General features: G+C 36.0%; 1 protein-coding gene across 2 annotated transcripts in view; it reads left to right on the top strand.

Moving 5' to 3' along the window:
• The window catches only part of FTO (FTO alpha-ketoglutarate dependent dioxygenase), a 257,390-nt gene that overhangs the window by 116,521 nt on the left and 116,966 nt on the right, over positions 1–23,903 (top strand). Inside the window, exon 9 of one of the 2 annotated variants that reach the window (XM_085303868.1) lies at positions 1,381–2,255. The exons of the other annotated variant lie outside the window; for it this stretch is intronic. Within the exon in view, the coding sequence (XP_085159994.1) occupies positions 1,381–1,480 (100 nt within the window). The 3' untranslated portion in view covers positions 1,481–2,255. Of the gene's footprint in view, positions 1–1,380; positions 2,256–23,903 lie in introns of those variants that run through there. 2 annotated transcript variants of the gene reach the window in all.

A 23,903-nucleotide genomic window follows, 5' to 3' on the forward strand; every position in this document is an offset into this window, starting at 1 on the left:
GTATGGTTTTGTCTGACAGTTTATTTTACTGGAACGTAGTCAGATGAATGCATTTCATAAACAACAGTTATATCACTATTTCTAGTTCTTTCAGATATATGTGTATTCAAAAGAGAGAATTTGCACTATATGCCATCTTGTGTCCTTCTTGCAGCTTCTTTCCTCTCTTTAGCTGCAGAGAGAGTTAATGTCACCTTTTTTTCACATCTGCTTCTAAAACCTATAGATTTATATGTTTAACAGTCTCATATTTTATGTGAAGTTTGTGCTTTATTTCTGATATCTGATTACACAAATAAAAAGATCCAAGTCTATCAAAATTTTATTCCAAACATACAGCACCCTTTGAAGCCAGTGAATGGCCTGTGCTTGCAGTTAAATACAGTTCTTGGCCAATATATATTTTTAATGAGACTTTGTTAATTGATAGTAGTGCTTAATTAGTACGATTTTTTTTTTACCTGCCCTGACTGTGCCAGTTAAATGAGTTCTGTGTATTTTTAATATATAGCTTTGTGAAGTTCCTGAAGATTCTCTGAGATTGACTTTAAGATGCCAATTTTAGCTATTTGTTTGGACACTTGATTGGGTTTGCTATTSTCAATAATTATGGTGAATGGTGTTGAAACAATTTAGAAACTTTAGAAATTAAATGGTGCTACATAGTACCAATTATTATTACAAATTAAGGGCCTTTAATAAGCCTACTTTCTATATGGTATTGGATGCTCATTTGTATACTAATCGATTAAGAGCTCAGAGTGGAAAATAACTTTGGAAGATGGGTCTGTAATGTTCTACAGATTATCGTGTGCTTTTAGAGTCTTCCTTTTAAGGAATTTAAGGGTTTTTTATTGTGTGTTTTTTCTTCCCTGTTCCATTGCTGTACTTACTAAATAATGCAAATGATATGGCTATATTACAAAGTGGGTAAATTGCATGGGGTTTTTCATGGGGCACGTGCTTCGTTTTGTGAACCAGAATAGAAGGCTTTTTAAAGATAGGAGATGGTTAAACCGTTGTAAAGAGTGGAATATCTTTTCAGAGTTAACGGTATTTTCCCAATATACTAAGTCATTGGGAGTCGCGACAAAAAAGACCAGTTTAAGAGTAATCTTGTTAGTGTTTCTGGCCTCTGCTTACTATTCACAGTCTAATCAGAAGCTGGAGCCAATGCTGCAGTTGTAGACAGTGTCTAGTCTCTGGCACAAAATGCTGAAGTCCTTGCGTGGGGGCAGACAAAGTGCAGGCCTCCTTAAAACTGAACACCTGAAAGAAAATTTCAAGAGCACTGTGCCTTGAAAGCTCTGAAAGTAAGTGTCCTTTGAGTATTAAATATCCATAATCCTTTTTCTTTCCATTTGATGTTTCCCATCCTAGTGACCTATCTGAGAGTCTCATCCATATGATCTGCATAAACAGGCTGTTACCATGCACCTCACTTTACCTCATCAAAGCTTCAGCTAGATGTCTGGAATGAAGCACCGACTGTGGTAGCCATCAAGCATACCGTGGAGAAAGTCATAAAACGTTGGCCGTGGTACTAGCAGGGCTGCCCGTGTTTTAGAGATCAGTCTATTGTGTACTTTGGAATTACATGAGAAAAATGTGCTTGGACAGGAAATAATTAGCACTTGTCAAAGGGCAGGCAATAGGTTACAGTATTTTACTTTCAACAGGCTATCAGGGATCAGCTAGATTAGATAATAGATTTTTTTTTTCCCCTCTGGAAGTTAAATACAGGTGACTCTAATTACCTTACATTGTGCATTAAAGAGCACATTATGAACAGTACAACTTCAAGAAATTTAGGTCAACTAAGGGAGAGCAGCTGGCAAAAACTTTACTCTGTACTTAGGTCTTCATGGAGCTATATAGCTGTTCTGTTGTTTCATGGGTTTCATTTGTGTCATTGGCACCATAAATAAATAATAATAACAATAATAATAAATGGTGGGAACTGCTAATACAAACTGACTGAACTTTTATAAATTCAGCCTTTCTCRGAGAAAAGGGTCCAGACCTTTTGGATCTATCTGTCTGTCCCTGAATGGTTTGCTTTAAGTTGTACCAGTGTTTCTGCATATTAATCAACTGAAATTGCTATAATTCTATTTATTTCAGCTCCCTAGTCCAAAACACATGGTTGTGCACTTAATGTTATGGCTTGCCCTTTCAAATAGTTGTGAATCAAAGACGTTATCGGTATCTTGAGTATCTGAGCAGATCTTTCAGGGATTCAAGCTGTCCTGTGCTTCAGGTAGGATTCAGTGAATGTTCTGTAAGTGTTAAAAGAAGTGGTCCAGAGTTTCTAAAGCCCCGGGTTTGTTTATGCTGCGTGGTCGTGCCTGATGGACAGGTTGTTATAGCTRTTAAAGAGCTGCTGTAGCCCTTTGAACCGACCCCTGCCTGACCTCTGCTATAGAAGGTTGGTGTTCAGCCATGAAGCAAGGGGAACCTCAGCTTCTACTGTAGCAAAAACGGGGCAAAGAGAACAGCTGGGAATTTTGGACTGACCATGCAAACCGGAGTAGACTTTTTAGGGTCACTGTATGATAATGAAAATTGTTACCAAATTATATGGAAATTTAACAGCAWCAGTGGGAAAGAGAGGGTGGAGTCCAATGCATTGGGTTTGATAAATGAAGTGTGAAGTCACCCATCTGGCTCTAGACAGCCCTCTTTTTCTCCACGAAAGGGAAACGTTTAAGAATAACCATGGTACATCTAGAATCAATGACCCATACAGAGAGCTGGAATAGATCAAGATTTAATGGTGACTGTGGAAGAAATTATCATTTGAAAAGTGAGACAAAGGATGAAAAAGTACAGTTTAATATCTGCACCTGATTCATTTTCAAAAAGATCGTAATATTTTTAGCCCGCTAATGATGCTATTGACGTTTTTCATTATACTTTCTTTAAATGTAACCAAAAAAGTTATGTTATTTTATGCAGTGATAGTTTGGAGAAAAATAAGTGCTTGAATTTTAAGACGGATTTTCTTTTTTCCATGRCCTGTAAATGCACAGCAGAATTAGATGGCATAGTTCAATAAAAATTGTATCTCTCATTTCTTCTCCTAGTGGAATTTGTATCACATTATATTTTCTTTAAGAGTTGTTAAGTTTTGTTTTTGCTATATTTCTCATATCAATACATTTACTACCAAACTAATTTGTCATCCAGCAATCAATGATGGATGATTTTAAAGAATAATGAATAATTACATTGAAATTATTATCTACTAGTTAAAAAAAAATGAATCCATTATTAAAATAAATCTTTTTTCATGCAAATTTTTCATTAAGATATTGTTATTGGGCGGCAGATTCTTGTGTCTATTAGGCTATTTCCCTGAGTGAAATTTGCACTGACACTACTTCTCTTAAAGAAAATTCAGTCATGTACTGGGAAGTGTAAAATTTTGGAGACACGCATAATGGAATAATAAACCTAATGATAGGAAAAATAAAATTATGTATGATGGCTTTGTTTTCTTAGTTCTACTTAGTCAAATTCTGGAATCTTTATAATCRAATTCTCTCTAAGCCATTATGCAGTGGTGAGTTGGTGTAGTGAAAAGAGATTCAATAAATAATTTGAACCAAAGTAAACACAGAATTCTTCTGAGATGAGATAGTCTTATGAGATAAACAACAGAAAAATGTTAATTGATTGTATCTTTTAAGAGTYGATATCTTAAATCTGTGGCTCATTGGAATATCACAATGAGAAAATCTATTTTATGAGGCCATTACTACAACCAATAACATTTGGTAGATCAGATTATTGTRTCCTCCTAGAGTTGGTATATTCTTCCATTTCTGCCTAACCCCACAAAAAAGAACCTCTAACAAAAATTATGAGCATCTGTTTTAAAGTCAGTCTGCTGCTATAATTCTTTAGCTTTTTCTAGTCACCATACTTGCCTTTGTCCAACCCCTTCTTAGAAGTAATTTAGACCACACAATTTTGACGTATAAATGTAAAGGTAGGTATTTTTTCCAGATGCAAGAAAGGCTCATTTTACTGTTAAGATGGTCCTACCTCTCAGTAGTGATATCTGGATTTTTACATGGCTGTTTTGCATACAACTTTAAATTATAATATCTTATTGTAGTCTACTTTTTGTAAGTGCATACTGTGACAACTGAGTCCTCATCTATGGCAGAGCTTCTATAAAAATAACAATAAATAATATGAGAGTGTAATCTGAAGAATAACATGCATGTTAAATGGGACACAAACAGGAGTATATCAAAATATTTTTTTTTKKTTTKRAARAAAATGCTAGACTTTTCTCTTTATATATTACCATACCTTCTTGCACAAGACCTAAAATTCTAATATATTGAAGAGGTAAATGAGGTAGATTTTACCCTCTTAGCTCCAGTAGATGGTGTTGATGTAAAGRAGGGAGATACTCTTCCATTGCAGAAAGAGGATCGACAAGTTAAAAAGTTAGCATGGACTTTAGGAAATTTGGAGTAATTTTTTTTCTTCTGTCACAGAGTTTGTTTATCTTTGTAATGGTCACTAAATGCCAGATTTAAAATGAAATATGCTAATACTGATCCAAGTACTGCTAACAAATGCTTTTTCCCCCCTATACTCTTAGCAGGTGTCTCTCTACATATTAAGATATCTGAATTGCTTTAAAATGTAACTGGTTTTATCTCTGACTGTTCTCATTCGTGAGACCAGGATAATAGTTCTTTACGTCACAAGACTGTCAAGGGGAAAAAAGTGAAAAATTGTGAACTCTTCAGAAGCTACTGTAATAGGAGGTATACCGGTTCCTAAGATTAGACAGACAAATCATGGGTATCAAGCAACATCTGGTGGATAATGCGGTGGGGAGTATTTAGGTTGCTTAAATTTTTTTTGGTTGTTTTTATGTAACATTAGAAGGACTTTTTTTTTTTTTTCTTACTGAGGAATCCAGCATCCATGTTTTTAAAATCGGTAATTGGTATACCCAGTTGATTGCCTRTGGGATCTTTTGTAAGTCATTCTCTCTGGACACTGTGTGCTTCGAACGAAAACAAGTTTGGATTTACTATTTTGGAAATGATAGCAAAAAAAAATCCAGACTATTTGTTTGGGATTTCTTGATATTCATATCTTGCGTAAAACAAAATGAAGCTATTAAGTATCCATTATGGAGCCTAAAACAGTTTTTCAGAAAGTAAATGTACATGGCAACATAGATGTTGTCACTGAATATTGTATGCAAATTGGGAGAATTCTTTCAAGCAGAGTGGAAAAAAAAACAACCTTGTGGCTTCTGAATCGATGTAGAAAACTCTGAGACTTCAGTGAAGCTGTCAGGTCTTCTGCTGTAGTTATGCTTAGATGTCAGCTGCCTCGCTTAACCTGTGCTGTGACTGTTCTCCAGTTGGTTATTACCTGGCTGCTTTTGCTTCTTGTGACCCTTCCTGTTYTGTGCCTCTTTCACCTGTGTTTCTTGTATTGAGGAGTCTCTGAAGCAGCCGAGCTTGGGATCAATACATACAGGTACTCTACAAAACAGTGGAAATACTGTTTAATTCAGTGCCTGCTTTAAAACTGTCTTGACCTTTTACTCACTGGAAAGTCTTTAAGTCTGAAAGATGTTGATATTCRCAGAATATTCTTAGCTTATTCTTACAATTTCTTACCTTGTGGTGCGCAAAAAAAACTTATCTGTTACAAGGGCTTAAAACTAATAGTGTTGTAGAGGCGTCTCATAAAAGTCACAGAACTTCAGCTCTGTGTGTGGCTTTTGTGTGCGTCAAATTTGTTCGTTAATCCACTTTACAGGGACTGTTTACTCTGAGGGCTACTTTTTCATTTTATTTTAGTTTTAGTGTTTCACTTTTGAAAACCGTAAACAGTTAAATCATTCCATATCTGGATAACTACTGAAAAAATATACATATATTTTTACATTTCCCTTCTTTGATTTCATACTTTCCATCATGGTAGGCTCGAGGAGTTTTTYAAAAGCTGATTCTGTGACACTTTCAAAAGTTGACAAGTGACATAAATTTAGCCCTTTTTTATCATACACTTAAAGTTTCCAAAGCATAAGACAATAAAGAATTTTCCTAGTTTGATAGAGTGCATTTGATTTTTTTTTTTTTTTTTTTTTTTTTTTAACTAATTGGTTAAATTTGCTAGAGGTTTGGATTTATTTTTCCTGGACAGGCCTTTAAAGTCGGCATGGGTGACATTTCCTTATTTATGTAAGCTTTTCTGATTGCTGTACAAGTAACATCGTTAGTGTTGTTTTTCCAGTGGTTTGACAACGATTTGCTCACTACCGCTGGAGATCTGAATGCTGGGAACAGAGACTATTGGGCTTCCARACTGCAGGATGCTGGAGATTGAGTATATCACAGAGGTGACAAATTTATAATCTGTGGAGACAGTGTTAGCCACATCATCAGGCGGTTGAACCACAAAGTAGCATTAGCATCAGCTGTCATTATTCCTGTAAGAGAGAATGGTATCTGCCAGAGGCAGGGGAGAAGAGAATAAAGCAGGGAGAAAAGTGTGTTGAACACTGCTCTGGAGCTGCCTGCTTTAGCTAAAAACCTGGTGTTATGAATTAGGAATAAAGCGTGACTGGTCCAGAGAATGAAAAATCATCATAGATTTATTTTGCTTTATCCACTAAGGTTTCTTTCTTCAGCAATATCAATCTCTACTTTCCTTCCCCTTCAGCAAAATATTCTTACTGTCATGGTACATAATATCTCCATAAAACCTACACATGAATTGAGTATGAGTTAAAACTTTGTCTAAAAGTAGACATTAAGAATTATATCAGTCTAAACACAAAATTCTCTCTACTATAAAATAGTAGGTGTCTTATCCAAACAGGACTTTATTGTTATTGTTGTTGCTGCCATTGCTGTCACTGTTTAATTCAGTTTTATGACAGATAAAGCTAATTAAATTAGAAGATATAAATACATATATAAAAACAATACAGAAAAAAATGKAGGATATCATAAAGAATTTACCTAGGCAAACGATATGCTTATCGTGTCACTGTATGAGACATGAGTGAGCAGATGCTTACAGAAGTACATGACTTAAGTCTTAAATGCTGTCAGCCTTGTGTTATTAAAGTTTTTCCACATATATAGTACTTGATGGCTCTAGGGATTGCTAACGAAATACAAAGCCTTTTGTTTTCAGGTCAGTGGTTCAAATATGGTTCAGGTAGATAGTGCCAAATATTATTCCCATTGGATATCTGTGTTTGATGGCCTATGTAAAATGCATTGGTTCTCCAATTCTAGTAGGCAGGTGTGTATATCACATAAAGCAACTGTTACAGCTGACACTAATTGGTACCCTTGCTGGCATTCTCAGAGCAGCCAAAAATTAAATGGATGTAGAAACTGAGCAAGATGCTGTCAATGCTCTATGCAGTCTAGACCATGGTTGTGCAGCAGTGATAAGCCAGTGAATATCAAGGGTGACAGTAGGCAAAAAGAGGATGTCAGTCTGTTGCATTTTTCTACGTTTTGCTTGTACAAGAAGTTATAAGACATATACATAGATATCCCATACTGATGGGAGAAAGCCATGGTCAATTAGCGGGCAACGTCAACAGCATTGGACAAGAGAGAGGTGCAATCCATTGGCAGGCCAAGGGTTGAGATGGAGATGTACCAACTAGTCAGAGAAACTAAGACAAACTGGAAAACACAACTAGTATTTCTTGTTTATTTAGACTACTAAGGAGATCTTTATGGCCTTTTAGCAGTTTAATTTGGTTGTGTTGTTTGTGTCATTTATTTTGTCTAAATTTTCAGTTCTGAATGTATCATATTGCTGTTCAATTCTTGAAATATAAACTATGATGATATTCGGAAGAGATGTCAAAGGAAGTTTGTATTTCTTCTGCTTGGGGAGCTGTTATATGCGTTGTTTTCATTTTTCTGGTCTTATTTTAGTAAGTTACCCTAAATGGAAACAGTATTAAAAKATATATAATGGTAGCAGAAGAATATCCTACTATAATTTACTGAGAACTTTGAGTAGCTTGGCTAAAAAGAAGACTTTGAGATGTATGCAATACCTGCATTTACAGTTTATTTATATTTCCATAGTGCAGTGTCCTTGAGAATATCTGGCCTGTTTTGGTGATGCAGCAGACAGTGTTCATAGGTAAGATATTAAAGTAACATCTGTGAACATTAGTGATATCATTCAACACTGGAGAAATAACAGTAACACATAAAAAGATAATATGAGATGTATCAAAAAGGTTTACTGAGAAACAGAAGCTCTCAAAAAACAGGATTTGTGGAGGAAGTTGTGGAAAGGCTATTTATTAAGAATTAAAGTGGAAGGTGGTAARACTAGCAAGAGAGAGAGAGGGGTTGTTCTGCAGGCAAGGGAGGAGAGTTCTGAGAATTTTAAGAGCTGCTAATAAGAGGGTGTACCAGTCTYTTTACAAGGGTAAGCTGAATGTTTCCATCAGCTGTGCCTGCGGATTTGGTGGAGTTGGATTTAGCCCCAAATGGTGATCCTTTAAAAAGGAGACAAAAATGTAAAAGCTTAACAGACCATGATCTTAAAATTTTTGCCAGTTGTTTCTGAGCACGTTAACATTTTTTTCGTTTTATTTTCTCGAGAATAGTCAGATAATTTCAGAGAAGAGTTTGCTTCTAAAATTGGTGTAAGTAAACATTACTTTGCAGTGTCTGCTCAGTTTGGTTTACTAATGTAGTTATTGATTTTGATCTATGCTAGATAAAGGGTTTTTTCCTCCYTGCTTATTGAGTTCTAAACAGTATTTTAATTCAATTTTAGCAACAGCCTGTCTAATAATGAGACTGTATTTAATTAGTTCAATGCTTGGTCACTAAAGGTAGATTTCAAGAAGTGCWCAGGCAATGTAAGATGATCAATGTATCCACTTCAGACTAGATGACTCACTATTTGTGCAGCATGTTGATCATAATATATAATTTACCGCATATGTAGTCTAGCTATTTTGTGTTAGAGCATCCAAAAAGTGGTTTAAGTATCTGCCCTTCCATGTGTATTTGGAGATACAGATAAACCCTAAATGCGGGTGTCAGGAGACGAAGTGGAGAGGAAGAAGGGAATTTGAAAGGGCAGAGGTTGAAATGCTGAAGACATGTTTTTTTTCTCTTTAACTGTTTTGCTTGCCTGTAGGTGACACTGTTGCATCATTTATCTGCACATTTTCTCATATCTTGTCCAGGGGCAAAAAAAACAAAAACAAAAAAACCCTTCGTTAAGATAATTTGAGAGAGATTCAAACAAGTATGTTGCACTAATGATTCCTGAAGTGTTAGTTAGAGAGTAGTCTTAGGTGGAGGAGTGACCTGTTGTCTTTCCAAAGATGGCAGCAGTTTGTAATGTTGTTTCTGATTGACTAGTTCACTGGCATTGCTGCTTCAGTTCGGTATCCCCTTGACAGGCAAGATACTAAAAAGTTTGCTATGCCTGTTTCTAAAGACAAKTGCAGTAATCAAGATGATAATACATTCGTGGAAAAAATCTCAATTCATACCTGTTATGATAATATGAAGTTAAAATGCTTTTCTTTGCTCAAGTCATTTAAATTATTGCTATATGCCATTAAGTGAAATCGCACAGAGGATTTCTTCTTTGCTATTAAGTATGTTGACTGCAGAGAAAATGAGATATTCTATGAGGCTTGAGCAATCATCTCTCTCTAAGCTACCGTGTGCCTGTCGCCAGATGTTCAGGTGCTGCTGCTGCTGCTTTGACATGTATATCTCTTCCAGGCAAAAAACAATATATACATCAGTTCAGGTGCAAAGTGGCCTTGCCAGCAAACCTGCCGCCTCCTAGCTGTGACACTCATCCGCTCCCCGTCAGAATGTGTACATTAGAAGGGGATTGTAATTAACCCCTGGAAAGCATAGGTTTCACTGAAGTGATGTGCACAGTAATGATATTGTTAGCTTCCTTAATTTCCAGTTTCACCATCAATTATGCCATGTGTTTCATCCAGTTGGTGCTACCCTCCCAGTGTTAATTATAACCTACAAGACTGTTACAGTTAATTTTATGGCAAGCATATTGTCTCTTCAAGGCTCCACAGCAGCTCATAAATTATCTTGAAGGTAAAATGTAACTTGGGGAACTAGTTATGAAAATTCCATCCATCTCGCTTAGGAGGTGCAGCTGCTACTGTCAGCTGCCTCGCTGCTGCCTTGTGAAGGAATTATGGTGGGTCAGGTTTAAGAGGCTAGGCCCAGGCTGTCACTGCRGAGAAAGGCTGTCCTGGCCCTGTCAGACAAGTACCTTCTGCCAGTCCCTCGTGGTTTCGCTGTGCAGGCAGTAAAAGGCAGGCAGTGCAGGTGGATAGTCCCCAAGCTGTCTCTATTCATTACTTTACAGAAACTTGTTTTAGGTAGGCAGGTACGGAGACCTTTTCACTGTTGTCATAATGTTAGGCATCATCTGCAAAGTGCAAGATAGATAACTCTATAAATAACTCACTGTTACGTTGGGCTGTGGTAGCGGAGAAGAGATGATTAGCACCGTAGATGCACAGGAAATAGCTTGCTGGTTCATAAAATGACGGTGGGTTTAATTGTAGCAATGGCTTGGTTTTGGAGGAGCACATCTGTTCACTTACATTTCACGTACACAATTTGAAGAGGTGCAATTTCACTGCTAAGTAATTTGTGTTAGAGTTTCATATTAAATAAATTAGCAAGATTTAATATTGGAATTATTTATGATGTCTGTTTGTGTGTCCTGTTTTTGCTGAAAGAATTACAAACACTGTGTTAAAACTGCTCAAAACAATCAGCTCAACATTCAGTGCTATTTATATTTTTTTGAGTAAACTTTTATTATTACTGCAATGCATTATTCTACTATTTATGGTAATAATGCAAGATTACCACAACATATAATGCCCTATTCTGCTAATGTCTCTTCCTTTCGTATTTTGTATTTCATTAGCTGTAAATACCGTCAAGCTTTGGGAGTTCCTTTAAGAAGGAAATCTAAGGACAAATCAGATTTTCCAAGAGATCTTTTTTCTCTACTATCTTAACTTTCAAAAGCAATTCTGTGTTTACAGTGTTGTTTCCTAACCTCATTTACAGCCGGGAGTGCAGACGAGGAGCAATACTGAAAGCTGACACTTTGCTGGTTCCATAGACAACCACTGTGCAGCGGTGAATGGGCAGACCCATTGTAACTGAGTAAATGCTGTGAATTGAATTAAGGAGAAAATGAGCAAACATGGTAACGAAAACCAGCAAGGATAGTGCATCAAACCGTATATTGTTCATTTGCTTTGACAGTCTTCATTCAGTCTTAATTATTTTCGATCATTCGTTATACACTGAGGCAAATTTTTCAAAATAACGACGACTTTGGTGACCCTTGCGAAATGGGGGGAAGGCTGGTTGGAGAGTGCATGTTCATACAGTGCTGATGTACGTTCGTTATTGCTTTTCCCTAGGAATTTAGAGGAAGCGCACCCTGCGATGTCTTTTAGAGACCCATTCTTTTCCCAGAGGCAACTATATGTGTTTCAGTGTCTTCAGAGAAGAAACTCCTATGTTTCAACTGACCAGAATACTGTATTCCTGTCTCTTTAGCTTATTCAGAAACAAGTTGTGCATTAGGCACAGCCTTGGGCAAAGTGAGGTGCAAAAACTAGATCACCTCAAGAGCAGTCCCAGAGGCACTGCTCTTCAGAAGCAGAGGCCTTTCTTGTTTCCTCCTTTCCTTGCCTCCCACAGGAGAGGCAGCGGAAAAAGGATAACTTTGTCTGGCATACACCATTAAATGGGCTCTTGCTTCACCTAGTCATCTACATCATTATCTCTAACCTTTTAGGATGTCAATGACTGCACAAAGATTATCTATCAGGATTGCCAAGCACGCAATCCCTCCCTGCCTCGTAACTGGGAAGCGTCTGGAAAGTCTGCAATTGCTATAGTGTGGTCACCACTACGTCTTTGATGAGTATGCGTAGGCTGAGGTGGCTGGGGACGGGGAAGTAGTCTGAGACTTTTTTCATGTCCCATACTGGTTTCTGAAGGGGTGATAAGATTGCTGAATGTATAAAAATGTACCTTTTACTGGTTTTTGCTTAATAATGTGTGAAAGTGGCCTTTTTACCATAATCATCATCTCAGTTTTGCTTTACAGCGTTGCAACMTCACTGAGTTTAAGGGAGTTGCTCTTGATTTAATTTAGTGTAAATGAGAACAGGATCAAGGCACAGGTTTTAGCAAATCTCCTTCACATATTTTTATGATGCAGTGTCAGACTTCTGTTGTGATGATTTTGCAGAAAAATGCATCTGATTGAAAAGGCTTTTCTGACTGTAATTTGGCATCAGCTAAATAATTCTCTTTTAAATATAATATTTTTTGTGCAATTGAGTAAGAAAACCTTTCCCAGAATAAAGTGCCTTTGTTTCCTGGCTTGTGGCCAGCTTCARTAGGGAAAACTTCATTTGGAAAGCAATTGAACTATGTGGTATTGTGAACTTGTTGTTTGTTTGGGAAGATGCATTAAAGTAGCATTAAAATGCATTAAAATAATGAGAGAGAGGACAACTTAAGAGTTGGATCCAGACCAACCCATTGTCACAGATGCATTTAAAAAAGCATTTTTTTAAAAAAAGTTACTATTTCTTGCTTAACCTTATTCCATATGCTCTTTTATATTATCAATCCAAGAAGAAAATAAATTTCCAAAATAGTCTCAGTATTAGCTATTCATTAGAGTCTAAATCACATTTGGAAAAAAAAAGTTTTGCTTATGGCTATAGAGTTTTATGCATGACATGCAGAGATTTCAGACTTTTTGTTGTGAAAGAAGTAATTACAGAAGCACAAGCTTGGATGAAATGTATTTGCTGATTGCACATGCACTATCAATCCAATTTATAAGAATAAAAATCATTTTGTAGTACAAATATATGCAAATATCAAAAGAACTGAAATTAAAGTGATGGTTTGCACAGATCAAAGTTGAAGCTGGATACTTCAATATTTATAGAGAAAAGGAATCATAATTTTTATGTAGATTGTCTTAATAGAAAAAATAACTTTCAAGTTTTTTGCTTGATAATAGATTAATTAAAAGTTCCAGTAACATGAAAGGACCTCTGTGCGTGTTAAATCCTGTGAAGTTCTACATGAAGTTCAACATTTGCTTATTCAGTTCACCCACAAAAACAAGTCAGGGGTATTGCTTATCTCTCCTATTGTCTTCTCTTGTAGTATATTTTGCAGTGTAATAAAYTATTTTGTAATATTCCCATACCTTGCTCTTTTGTTACTCAGTTCTCTGTGTTCTCCAGCCCCAMTTTGGGGCCCTCCAATCAAATATGTTGAAGTAGCCATTTTATAGTTAGCCTGGAGTGGGAAGTTTAAAGCTATCTTGAGTARGATTGCTCAGACTGCCAAAAATCTGTGCAGATTAGTGCAATTAAAGTTACATGATCAAGAAACAAAAGCTTTATGTGTATTTGGTTCCCAGCCCCGCAGAAATCTTAAATGATGATAGTATCAAGAACGTAAATAGTTTTTGAAGGAATATAGCTTGCAGTGAAGTAACTTGAATCACTTGTGTTTAAAGTTCCGCGTGTTCAGACAAACCACTTTGACCATATGTCTAACTTTTAACGTTCATTTAAGTCACCTTGTTAGTCCTTCGGTTTAACCGTGAACGCAGAAGTACTTGATTGAAGAGACGTGCACTTGCTTTGGTAAGTTTGGGCTGTGTTTAGAGATTTCTCTCTCTCTCTCTGCCCGTCCATAATGTCCTTTAACCAAAGAAAAGCTCTCTTCAGAATGTATTAAAAAACTTGAACGTTTTATAATGTGTATCTTTCTTTACGAAGCAGAACTTTTTCTTTTCTCACAAGAACTTAAAACATAGGTTAGCATACTGACGTAGTTGCTGATCTTGAAAAGTGCTGACTGACCTTTTCTGCAYTTATTTCCAATTGATATATTAATTTGAAAATCCTTTTTCCTTCAACTTTTGCTAATTTTTATTTTTATCTTACAAAAGAAAATAAGTAAACTACATACTGCCAAACATCAAGAAAAGTTAAATGTACATTTAAAAAAAAACATTAATTACTATGAGGTACAATTGATTGAATGCTGAAAAAGAATATATTTTTTTTTTGGTATCTGCACACTTTTTTGGTCAAAGTCTGACCTTTATTTAAGCATATTATTTTTCTGTGTCACACAAAAATAACTACAAGATTTATTGTCATTTATTTGAAAAAAAAATGAAAGAATTTTCGTGTTTTGTAAGAAACTTAATACACTCTCACAGATGGCTCAGCTCAGGTGTGATTTTAATTATGAGATAAAACAAAGCCCAACACAGTAGGAYGTCTTCTTAATAAATGGCCTGAAGCTTTTGTCTTCATGTGTCAAAAAGCCTTTTTATTGAATGATTAAAATATTTTTTTACTAGCTGTTTCTAAAAATGTTTTAAAAAATATAAGGGCTTCTAAAGTTCATTTGAATTATTTTGGTCAAGTAAAAAGGAATGTTTTGTGAGTTACTTTTTTTCTTTTTCTTCTCATTAGTTTAATCTTCTGCTGGAAAATGGCACAAAAATGTGTTAATAATAATGAAACATGCAAGGATGTGAATAAATTGTTTACAAATAACACCATTTTCTAATTATATGTTGTCTTTGTTGGCATATCACATTGCTTAGCAATAAAAAAAGCTGAGAATTTGTTAAGCACTGCTTAAACTGCACCATCAGAAACTAATAATAATTTAAACTGTGTTATGGTGTTCAGCCTCCATTATTAAAACACAAATGCTATGATCCTGTTGTTAAATATTAGTAATACATTATAATAATGTTGTACTGGCTTTGCCTTCATGGGGAATTACGAGGACCTCATGTTAGGACCTCGGTGTCCTGACATAGTTAATTATCCCTAGATAATGGCTTTCTGCAGTAGGTGTTTGGAGCATCACACCCTCACTGCTAAGGGCTTAATAAATATTTGCAGACTCAGGTGCAGTGCACCTATGTACTTCTGTACAGAAACAAACAGCTGTGTCTTCTTTCCCGTACTATACATAYCTCATTTATGGTAGTGAACCTAGTGATGGAAATGGAAAGCTTTAAGTCCAGTGGTAATATATTTACTGTGGATGTGCGAACTTGTCTTTCATGGAGTCATCCATCTCTTCTAATACRGAGCATCCTTAGCAAGCTGCAACTCTAGGGGTTTAGTACTTTAACACTGTGTATTGATATAATTATTAAAAACGCCTTTTAGAGTAATGTATAACCACTATTACCACCTCTGCTGGAAGGTGGAAAACTAAAATAACAGATTGTTCTCAATGAAATCTTGTGTTATGATATCTGTGATCTTTGTAGTAATTMTTTCAATTATAGGAGAGTGAAAAGAGTGAAAGTAATGAGCTTTTACAAGTAAATACAGACTAGTTTTTTTTTTTTCTATGAGGTTGAATACCTCTTATGGGAAGAAGCGTCCTTGAGGATTAGATAGTTATATATCACCTTAAATTATGGCTTGAAAAAATCAAGTGGTTCTTATGTAACACCTCATCTTTAATTGCTGCTGAATTATAGAGAGAAAGGAGAAAACACTAGTTTTATGTAAATGGAAGTAAACCACGTCTGGCACGAGGCCTGCTAGTAGTAGCCAACCTTTTTGGTCTGCAGTGACTGCTACGCAGGATCGTGTGCTGCCTGACGGGGTAATACACAACAAATTCACATGCTTAAGAACTGAGTTCGTAACAGGGGCTCAGACTTGTTGCGATGTTTGAAGGAAGTGGACAGCACTATAGACAGTTATGATACTAACTTTTTTCTTACATTTTTTAATATTTCCTATTTTTCTCAGAGCATTAGCTTTTATAGACCTATGATTAATTGTCTCAACTTTCATTTATTTGAAACTACTAAAGAAAAGCTTCAGAATGTGCTTCATAACAGCAAATATATGTGTGTGTGTGTGTGTGTATATTCATATATACATATTTATATACATGCATATTCATAAACAGATGCACACACACATGGCTTTTGGAACTTGACTCTGTTTTTGTAGGCTTAGGATAGTCAGGTACAGAAATACAGCAGAAAAGCTCCAGCAACTACTAATTTTTTTTAATTAATAATTTCGTAATTTAGTAATATCTGTTAAAAGTTAAAGTGTTTTTTTTTCTTTTTTCACCATATAGAAGTCTTTTTTGTTGTTGTCATAGAAAACCTATGTATGCTAATCATATTTAATGACATCAGGGGCAACAACCTGTCTTTTTCATTGACATTTAGTTTTTGATGTGGAGCGGCATTGTACACTAATGTAGTTGCTTATATATGTTTATTTTGAATGTTAGCGTATTTCTAAATTTCAAAGAGGAAAAAGAAAATCCTTCTTGATTGGGCAATAAAAAAGAATGTTACATCAGGCCTCAGAAATAGCATGTAAATAGTGACCTGAAAACAGACTGCATCTCCTTACATATTTGTATAATGTTTTAAAACAGAAATTACAATTATTGGCTACTGCGTTGTTTGAAATAGGTATAGAAAATGTTTGGATTAATTGACATGACACAATGGTGGTAATACTTGAAATGTTACTCAACAAATTGTTATTCATTCTGAGAGGAAATATATCACTTTCTTTAGATTTTTTCCGTATTTTCAGGAATTTTCTGTTCTCTGTCCCTGTGTACACAGCCCCAACCCAATTCTTGCCTCTTTAAGTGTTACATTGTATTAATGCATCTCTTTTCTAGTCAGATTTGTCATACATTGAGAAGATATAACAGAACTGGTAATCTAGAATAAACGAGTAATGATGTGTTTTAAGCTATCCGTCACATGCTGACTGTGGGAACATTAGCAGAATATGGCATAGTCCATAATATATAGAATTTATAGTTCAAATTAAGCAAGAGAATGATGCTTCTCTTTCTTATCTTGTGTAAACTGTCCACAGAGATTCTCAGTCTATGAACTGCTGAATAATCTGTGAATATTTATCTTTCCTGTGATTCTCAGGAAATCCTGCTATGTTGCTGATGGGTAAGGGTAGCCGTGACGGTTACCTTGGTGGCTGGCTCTCCTGACTTGCTTGGATTGCCGTGCGGAAGCATGCATCCTGGGCACCTGATCGCCCTGCTCTCTGACACACCTCTGACTGATCGTTGGTTTTCTTGCGTGCAAACCCCCCATCAAGCAAACTGTGCATTACCGGTAGGACGCCGCATATCACTGCTAATAGTGTTGTGAGTGTTATGTACAGCTGAAGTTATGATTGTGATATTCCTTATCTAGATCTCAGTTGTGGCTTTGCTACAAATCCTGAGGAAGGAGTTTTCACTCTCGTGTGCATCCTACGCGTGACAGATGATGTCTTTCTCCTTGTTAATGCGGTTGTGCCGGTTGGCTCATAAAGTMAGTGAAATAAAAGCTGGCTCTACTAGTCAGTGCTACTCCCCCAGGTGCCGCGTTCCACTGCCGCCGCGGACGGGGGGGTGCTGACTGCCAGCACGTCTTCACGGCCAGAGAGCCAGGCCGTGTTTGTGCTCCTAACATCAGATGAACAAAACGGAGTAAGCAAGGAGTACCGCTTCTGGGCTGGCTTTCCTTAGTCGTGCCTCCACGTTAAACTGAAGACGTGGTGGCAGTGCTTGCTTCCTCTTAATTTTTGATGTTACAAATCTAAAAATTACTTGAAAAACGCTTTAATTTTAGGATTAAAGTTCAGAATTAGATTAATCTAACTTCAGTTGTGTACGTTTTAAATTGAGTGCACTTTAAAATGAATCCTCGCTCTGTTGGTAACCTACGCCCATTTGAGTCATTAACAGAATGTAACTGATCTTGATCTGTTTTTTTTTTTTTATCTGCAATATTATCAAAGCAAGAAGCCTTTGGCTCATGAAAGTAAATGTTTTCGATCCTTTGTTGTCAGATCCCACAATTTTCTCTACAGCAGGCTTAGATGAAACAGAAAACTGATATACTGAGCCACTGGAATTGCAGTCTTGTAATTTAGAAATATCCATTTTATCCCATATAATTTCTTCACTGAGATTCTTCAGTCTGAATCTGATATAGGTAGGAGCCAAGACAAACAGTAACCACTTATAGTCATTCARAGCAGTTTGGATTTCACTAGAATGTAAAGCCAGTGAGTTCTTGGCTTTATTTCATCTGTCTTACAAGGATAGAAAGTGCATTTAAATTGTAATACTCACTGTAGCTGCATGTTTCTGTAACATCTGCAAGCTTTTATTTTCAATATATTGATATTATAAAGATGTAAAAATACTTGTGCAGTAAACTCCCTTAATTTGCCAACTGAAGAGCTTGTATGAAGGTCCTTTAACTTGCTAGAAACAGAGCATAAGCTACCTCCAGCCCTCCAAATATTAGCCAGAACGCGGTGATACTCGTGATGCTGTTGTGTATGCCCACATAAAGGAAAGGGCGGGTGCGTATCTATTCTGTGTGGGGCATTGCTGTTAGAGTACTGGCATGGATTAAGAGTTGGATCCATCAGAACACTTTTAAATAAACACACAGCTAATTTACTGTGTTTACAAGAGCAAGTATTGCAGCAGTTAAGGTTTGCAGGACTCAGTATAAAATTGATTGTATAATTTACATGTGTACTTGTTCTAGAGTTATTTGCCAAATAGCTAGAATAGGTAACAATAAGTGCTCTAGTTGCCTAGCCCCAAAACATTGCAAGTAAACATATTTTGCTTCCAGGAATCTTATTCATAGGTTTATGAGAAGTATTGTGATAGGTTCTTTCACTTCATTTTACTATGCTAATTTATTTTTCCACCATCCCAGCCAACATGTGTATGCGTGCACACACCTGATTTTCTTACATGTATACTGAATTGATACCTAATGATTTTCGTCTACTAAGCAGAGTTCGCCAGGATATCATTTGGAATTTGTCCTGTCTTGCCCTGTCCTCTTGCATTAAATGACTTGAGGTATAGAACTCCACATCTCTAAATGAGGCTTTTGCATGTAGCTTAAACTATTTATTCCACTTCATATAGCACTTTGGAATTTCCTGATGAAATTGCTAGATAGTATATATAACAATGAGGAGGAGCGAGCCCTCACGTTTGTGGAATCCGCATTGAACAAGGAGTATGGCAAAAATATTGTAGTACTATGTTCTTTACATTTGAAAGTTAAGAGCTTTGAACTGCATCTTTAGCTGTTGTATGAATACCTTTGTAACAGATGTATATAGTCTATAGAAGAATACCACGGTAAGCAGTGGGTAGAGAGTGTGCCCTTCACCAAAGTGTGTATTTGAGGATAAGACCTTTTGGGTGTATTCTTAGTTAAGAATAAAAATGAGAGAAATAATCAGTAACTAGGATCTAATTTAAATACATGTCACAAAAAATGCACGCTTTTTTCTCTCYGCTAAAGAACTTAATTTATGGATTGAGCTGGTACATATTTTTTGTGTAGTAGATGATTATCTRGTTTTCCCTATTCCACTGCTCATAAGATGTTCACTATGAATCTTAACTCAATAGCTGGATGGACCTCTAAGACTAATATACTAATTACTTTTAGTACTTTGGAAATCCACAGAATGTCCTTTGTCATCCACAGTGATGACATAGTGGACAGAAGTATTTGCCTTAGTAGAAAGATTGCTCTGTATGGAGGAAACCTCAAACAAGAGATAGTATGAAATAGGTTTAAAATGCATCACTTTCTGAGAAGGCAATTAATATCAGCTGCTAGAGCAGCCAGCCTAAAATGCACATTTCTAGAGGTAGGATGAAGCTAATGCTTTATAACATTTGGATTTATAGTCCGGCAAAACTTGAAAATTTCACAATGTTACTACCTAAGGACTCTTAGCTTCTTGAAGCGTTCACTTGACTTGCTTGAACCACTCTTATTTAAAAGTAATACCACCCGTAAAGACGAGTTAGAATTTAGTTACTTGCTCTGGATTCAGAGTTGCCTTTGAGGAAAATGGCTGAGCAATAAATAAATGATTTAAATGTGTTCCAGGTAAAGGGAAAATTTATCCAGGAAAATGTTCCACAAAAATCTCTCCAAATCCAAAAAGAATTTTWAAAAAAGGTTGAAGAAGTAGAGTTTTGAAAGAATAAAAGTATTGCTTTGTTAGCTTAGAGCATTCAAATTACATACAGAAATAATCAAATGTGTTATAAACTAAGGAATTAATAAGGTACCTTTTTGTTGCTCTACTCATTTCACTCTGAGGACAGGTAACCTTACGATGACCTTTCCACATCTGGGGTCAAATCCTAGCAAAAGTTGTCTTATTCTGAGACTTCAGCTGGGCTGGCATTTCTGACAGACGTGTAAACAGATGCAAGCATTGTTGCTAATGACAGGTGATTATAAGTGGCATGGGTGCCAAGGTAATTAAACCATGCCTTGACAGGAACATTTGGTGATACGGTATTTCAGCATTAGAAAAATTGTTGCAACACATTTTTTCCTGCTAGGCTGTAGACCTGAATATCATTCATTTTGATTTCTTGGTCGTATTACTCTGAAATCTGGAATTTTTGCACATTGCTTGATCTTAGTCAGTGTAGGGAAAGGAGTAGAAATGGTCGGCTGGATAGAGCAGGTACATGAGAGTAGAATTTTGGACCTTTGAAATGAAGCAAATAACTCCAAGAAGACTTTCAGCATGTAAATACAATGCAAAAATCCAGCCCAGAGGGACTGGAGGTATAATATCTTGGAGGTATAATTGACAAGACAACTGTTATTGTACCAGATTTGCTAATGACCAAATTATTGTCATATTGCTTGTCATATACTTCTTAGTGGATCTCCCAACTTTTTTTTACAGATGTAAATCGGTTTCTAAATCTATTTAAAATTATGCAGCTGAATGTAGACTTCACAATGTATTACGAATTATTCTCTAAGTAGAAATAACAATTGTTTTAGAAATCATACATTTTAGTGAATGTTACAACTTTATAAATATCAAGCTATATATTCTCAGATCTTTTTTTWAATCAAAGTAATCTGCTCATTTAAGTTGACTTTATGTTCTCAATTTCTTTTTTTTTCTGATAGTGAGTAATACAGAAGGAAAAGCTCTTCCTAACAACTCCAGATTTTAAAAGAATCAGTAGCTTGTTGCATGAGARCTGTGGATAAAACTGACTTAATGCAAGTCATTCTATAAATTAATCAAAATTCATTGCATAAAATGTGAGCTGTTCAATATGTTTCCRTTGTTGTTTACTTATTCTGTGTGGAATTTGTTATGATTTTAGGGTGGAAGTTTACTTTGCACACATTTGATGTTCTTTTGGTATTGCCTCAGCTTTGAGGTTATGAGTGTTTTAATGTAACTAATCTTAGCTAAAATTCTGGATTTCCACCAAATTTGAGTAGAACTAAATCCTGCTTATTTGCTACTTAGGGCACTCAGAATGAAAAGACATCACAAAAGCAGTACAAGAAATTGCTACAAATATTACATTGTAGCTTATATAATCCTAATATTTGGATTTGGTACCTAGCAAAGGGTCTTTGGAATTAGTAACTATTTTAGTTTAAAGATGGTACTTAGAAGTTAAAATTTACATGTGGTGAAATCAATTTTCACATCAATTATTTGAAGAGATTTAGTTAAATGACGTTCTAGATAACTTGCTTCCATATTCTTTAGTAAAGAAGGTAAAATTGTATTAAGTCTATTAAGATGCCGGTTAAATTTTTGACATTTGATTGATTTTTTTTTTCCCCTTCTCCTGGTGCAAGTCTCCAAGCTTTTCGTCCACTGTTTCTTCTAATTAATGTGATAATAGAATAGTAATGTATTTAAAATGTTTTCATAATTCTCAGCCTCTGGACTTAGACATAAATTCTGTCTGAAGCAGAAGAAAAATTTAAAAGGTCCAATGAAGGTGGCTTGAATAAATCAAGTATGGTGGTAAGTGCTGTGCCTGTCAAACACAACAGAGATGACCTAGCAAATTTAGTGATATCTCCATTAAAAAAAAAAAAAAAAAAAAAAAAAAAAAAAGAAGAAGAAGAAGAATCTGGGGATATCATATCAAGATTATGAAGTTGAAACCTGAGAGGATAATTTTGGCATCCTTGAACTCAGAATTCCTGTATACAGGATTATTTCAGAAGTTTTAACAAGCCAGGGTGTTTTTTCCTGTTAGCATGTTGCAGGACGTGCACATTATGCTTCCTGGTTTTGCTTTGCAGTGTGTAAGTAGCGAAATTGTAGAAGAAACAAGAGGATTTGGATTTTTATAGCTAAGAAAATGTTAGTAAAGCTTGTTAGAAATAAAATCAGTATCTTATTTGGATGCATTATGGAGTGCATGTATTTATACACGTGATACTATACATAACTTTTCATAAGGGTTTTTGGYGTTCTGTGCAAGTAACCTTGGAGCCGCCAGTTTGTTTTATTTCTGATGTTGCCTGCTTTTCCCTGAAGCAGATAAACCATGGATTTTTTTATTTTTTTTTTTAATCTTCCGTTTGCTATAGTTTGGTGCTATTGTGGTTACAGTGGCCGTGTCGGCACGTGAAACGTTAAACACCGCTGTCTGACGGAGGCCTCCACTGTCTGCTGCCTCTGGGGCGCGGGGACTCTTGCTGGGCTTGCCGCGGCGGTTCCGCAGTGTAATATGTCATGAAGCATTTTTCGGTAATGACAGACATTGAATATGAGTGACGGGAACTCTGACCGAGTGAAATGGGTTCAATTACCAGAGATGTAGGGTTACCTGAGATAAAACCAAATGGTCCAATTGTGCTCGTTTTTGACCCCTTGACTCCCAGCTACCCGGCAGCAAAGACAAATGGCTGATTAACAGTCCCCKAACCCTCCTTTTTGATGATAAACTTGTTTGGATTTCCTTGTCTGAGTAAAATTCTAAATGTGGCATGTTTCTAAAAGGAAATATGATAGGAAAACAGTGGCCACTGGTGCTGGTCATTTTTTTCTCTTAGCGACACAAAACAGAGAGCTGCCATTCTATCTGGGAATGCATCTAGGACATAGTGTCCAGAAATCAATACAAGATAAGTGATTGCTCTCTTAACCTCACCTTTCTTCTGCTGCAGCGCTTGCGTTGCTCCTGTTCACCTGTAGCCAACCTGACGCCAGAATAAATGAGAGAACCTGCCATCAAAAGTATCTTCTTAGGGTTTTGTGTGTGTGTGYGGAGAGGGTTYGGGGAGGGTTTTTTTGCTAGTCAGYGCTGAGTGCAGTTTTGCACTTGTTCTAGTCCAGTGCCTACAGCTCCCAGATAGAGTTATAGCAAGCTCCCTAATTAAACTGTCGCTGTCTGCCCTCACTTGACTGCCTTTACAAAGTCATTTAACTAACAGACATTCCTGACTATTAAAGCTGGGAGCAGCATGTCTCCAGTACTGGAGATAAAATGAATGAAATTTGTTAATCTCCACTGACACTTGATCCTAGATGTTGAACTAATGCTGTTGCACCTGAACTTTTTCTTTATTGTAATTACTTCTCATGTTATTATTTCATATAATAAATTGGAGGAAGATTTCAACAGGTATTAAATTATTCAGGTTGATTTATGGATGCTGAATGAACATGGCATTCCTCTTGTGCATTCATCAAAAGCACATTTCAATGGATGTTCAGAGCTGGATGYGAGGGTTGTGCTTAACAGAAAACTGTAGTAAGGCAATGTATTTCCTTCATCTAAAAGGAATGCCATACTGAAGGTCTGAAACCATCTAGTAATGTAGATAAATTTTACATTTGTGGTTTTATGTACTATTGATGTAAACAAATATTTTGAATGCAAATTTAATACACTTTTAAACAGTACATCAAAAGA

The sequence above is a fragment of the Rhea americana genome, unplaced genomic scaffold (genome assembly GCF_003343005.1).
Source record: "Rhea americana isolate MKP2758 unplaced genomic scaffold, rheAme1 scaffold_20, whole genome shotgun sequence".
Lineage (NCBI taxonomy): Eukaryota > Metazoa > Chordata > Aves > Rheiformes > Rheidae > Rhea > Rhea americana.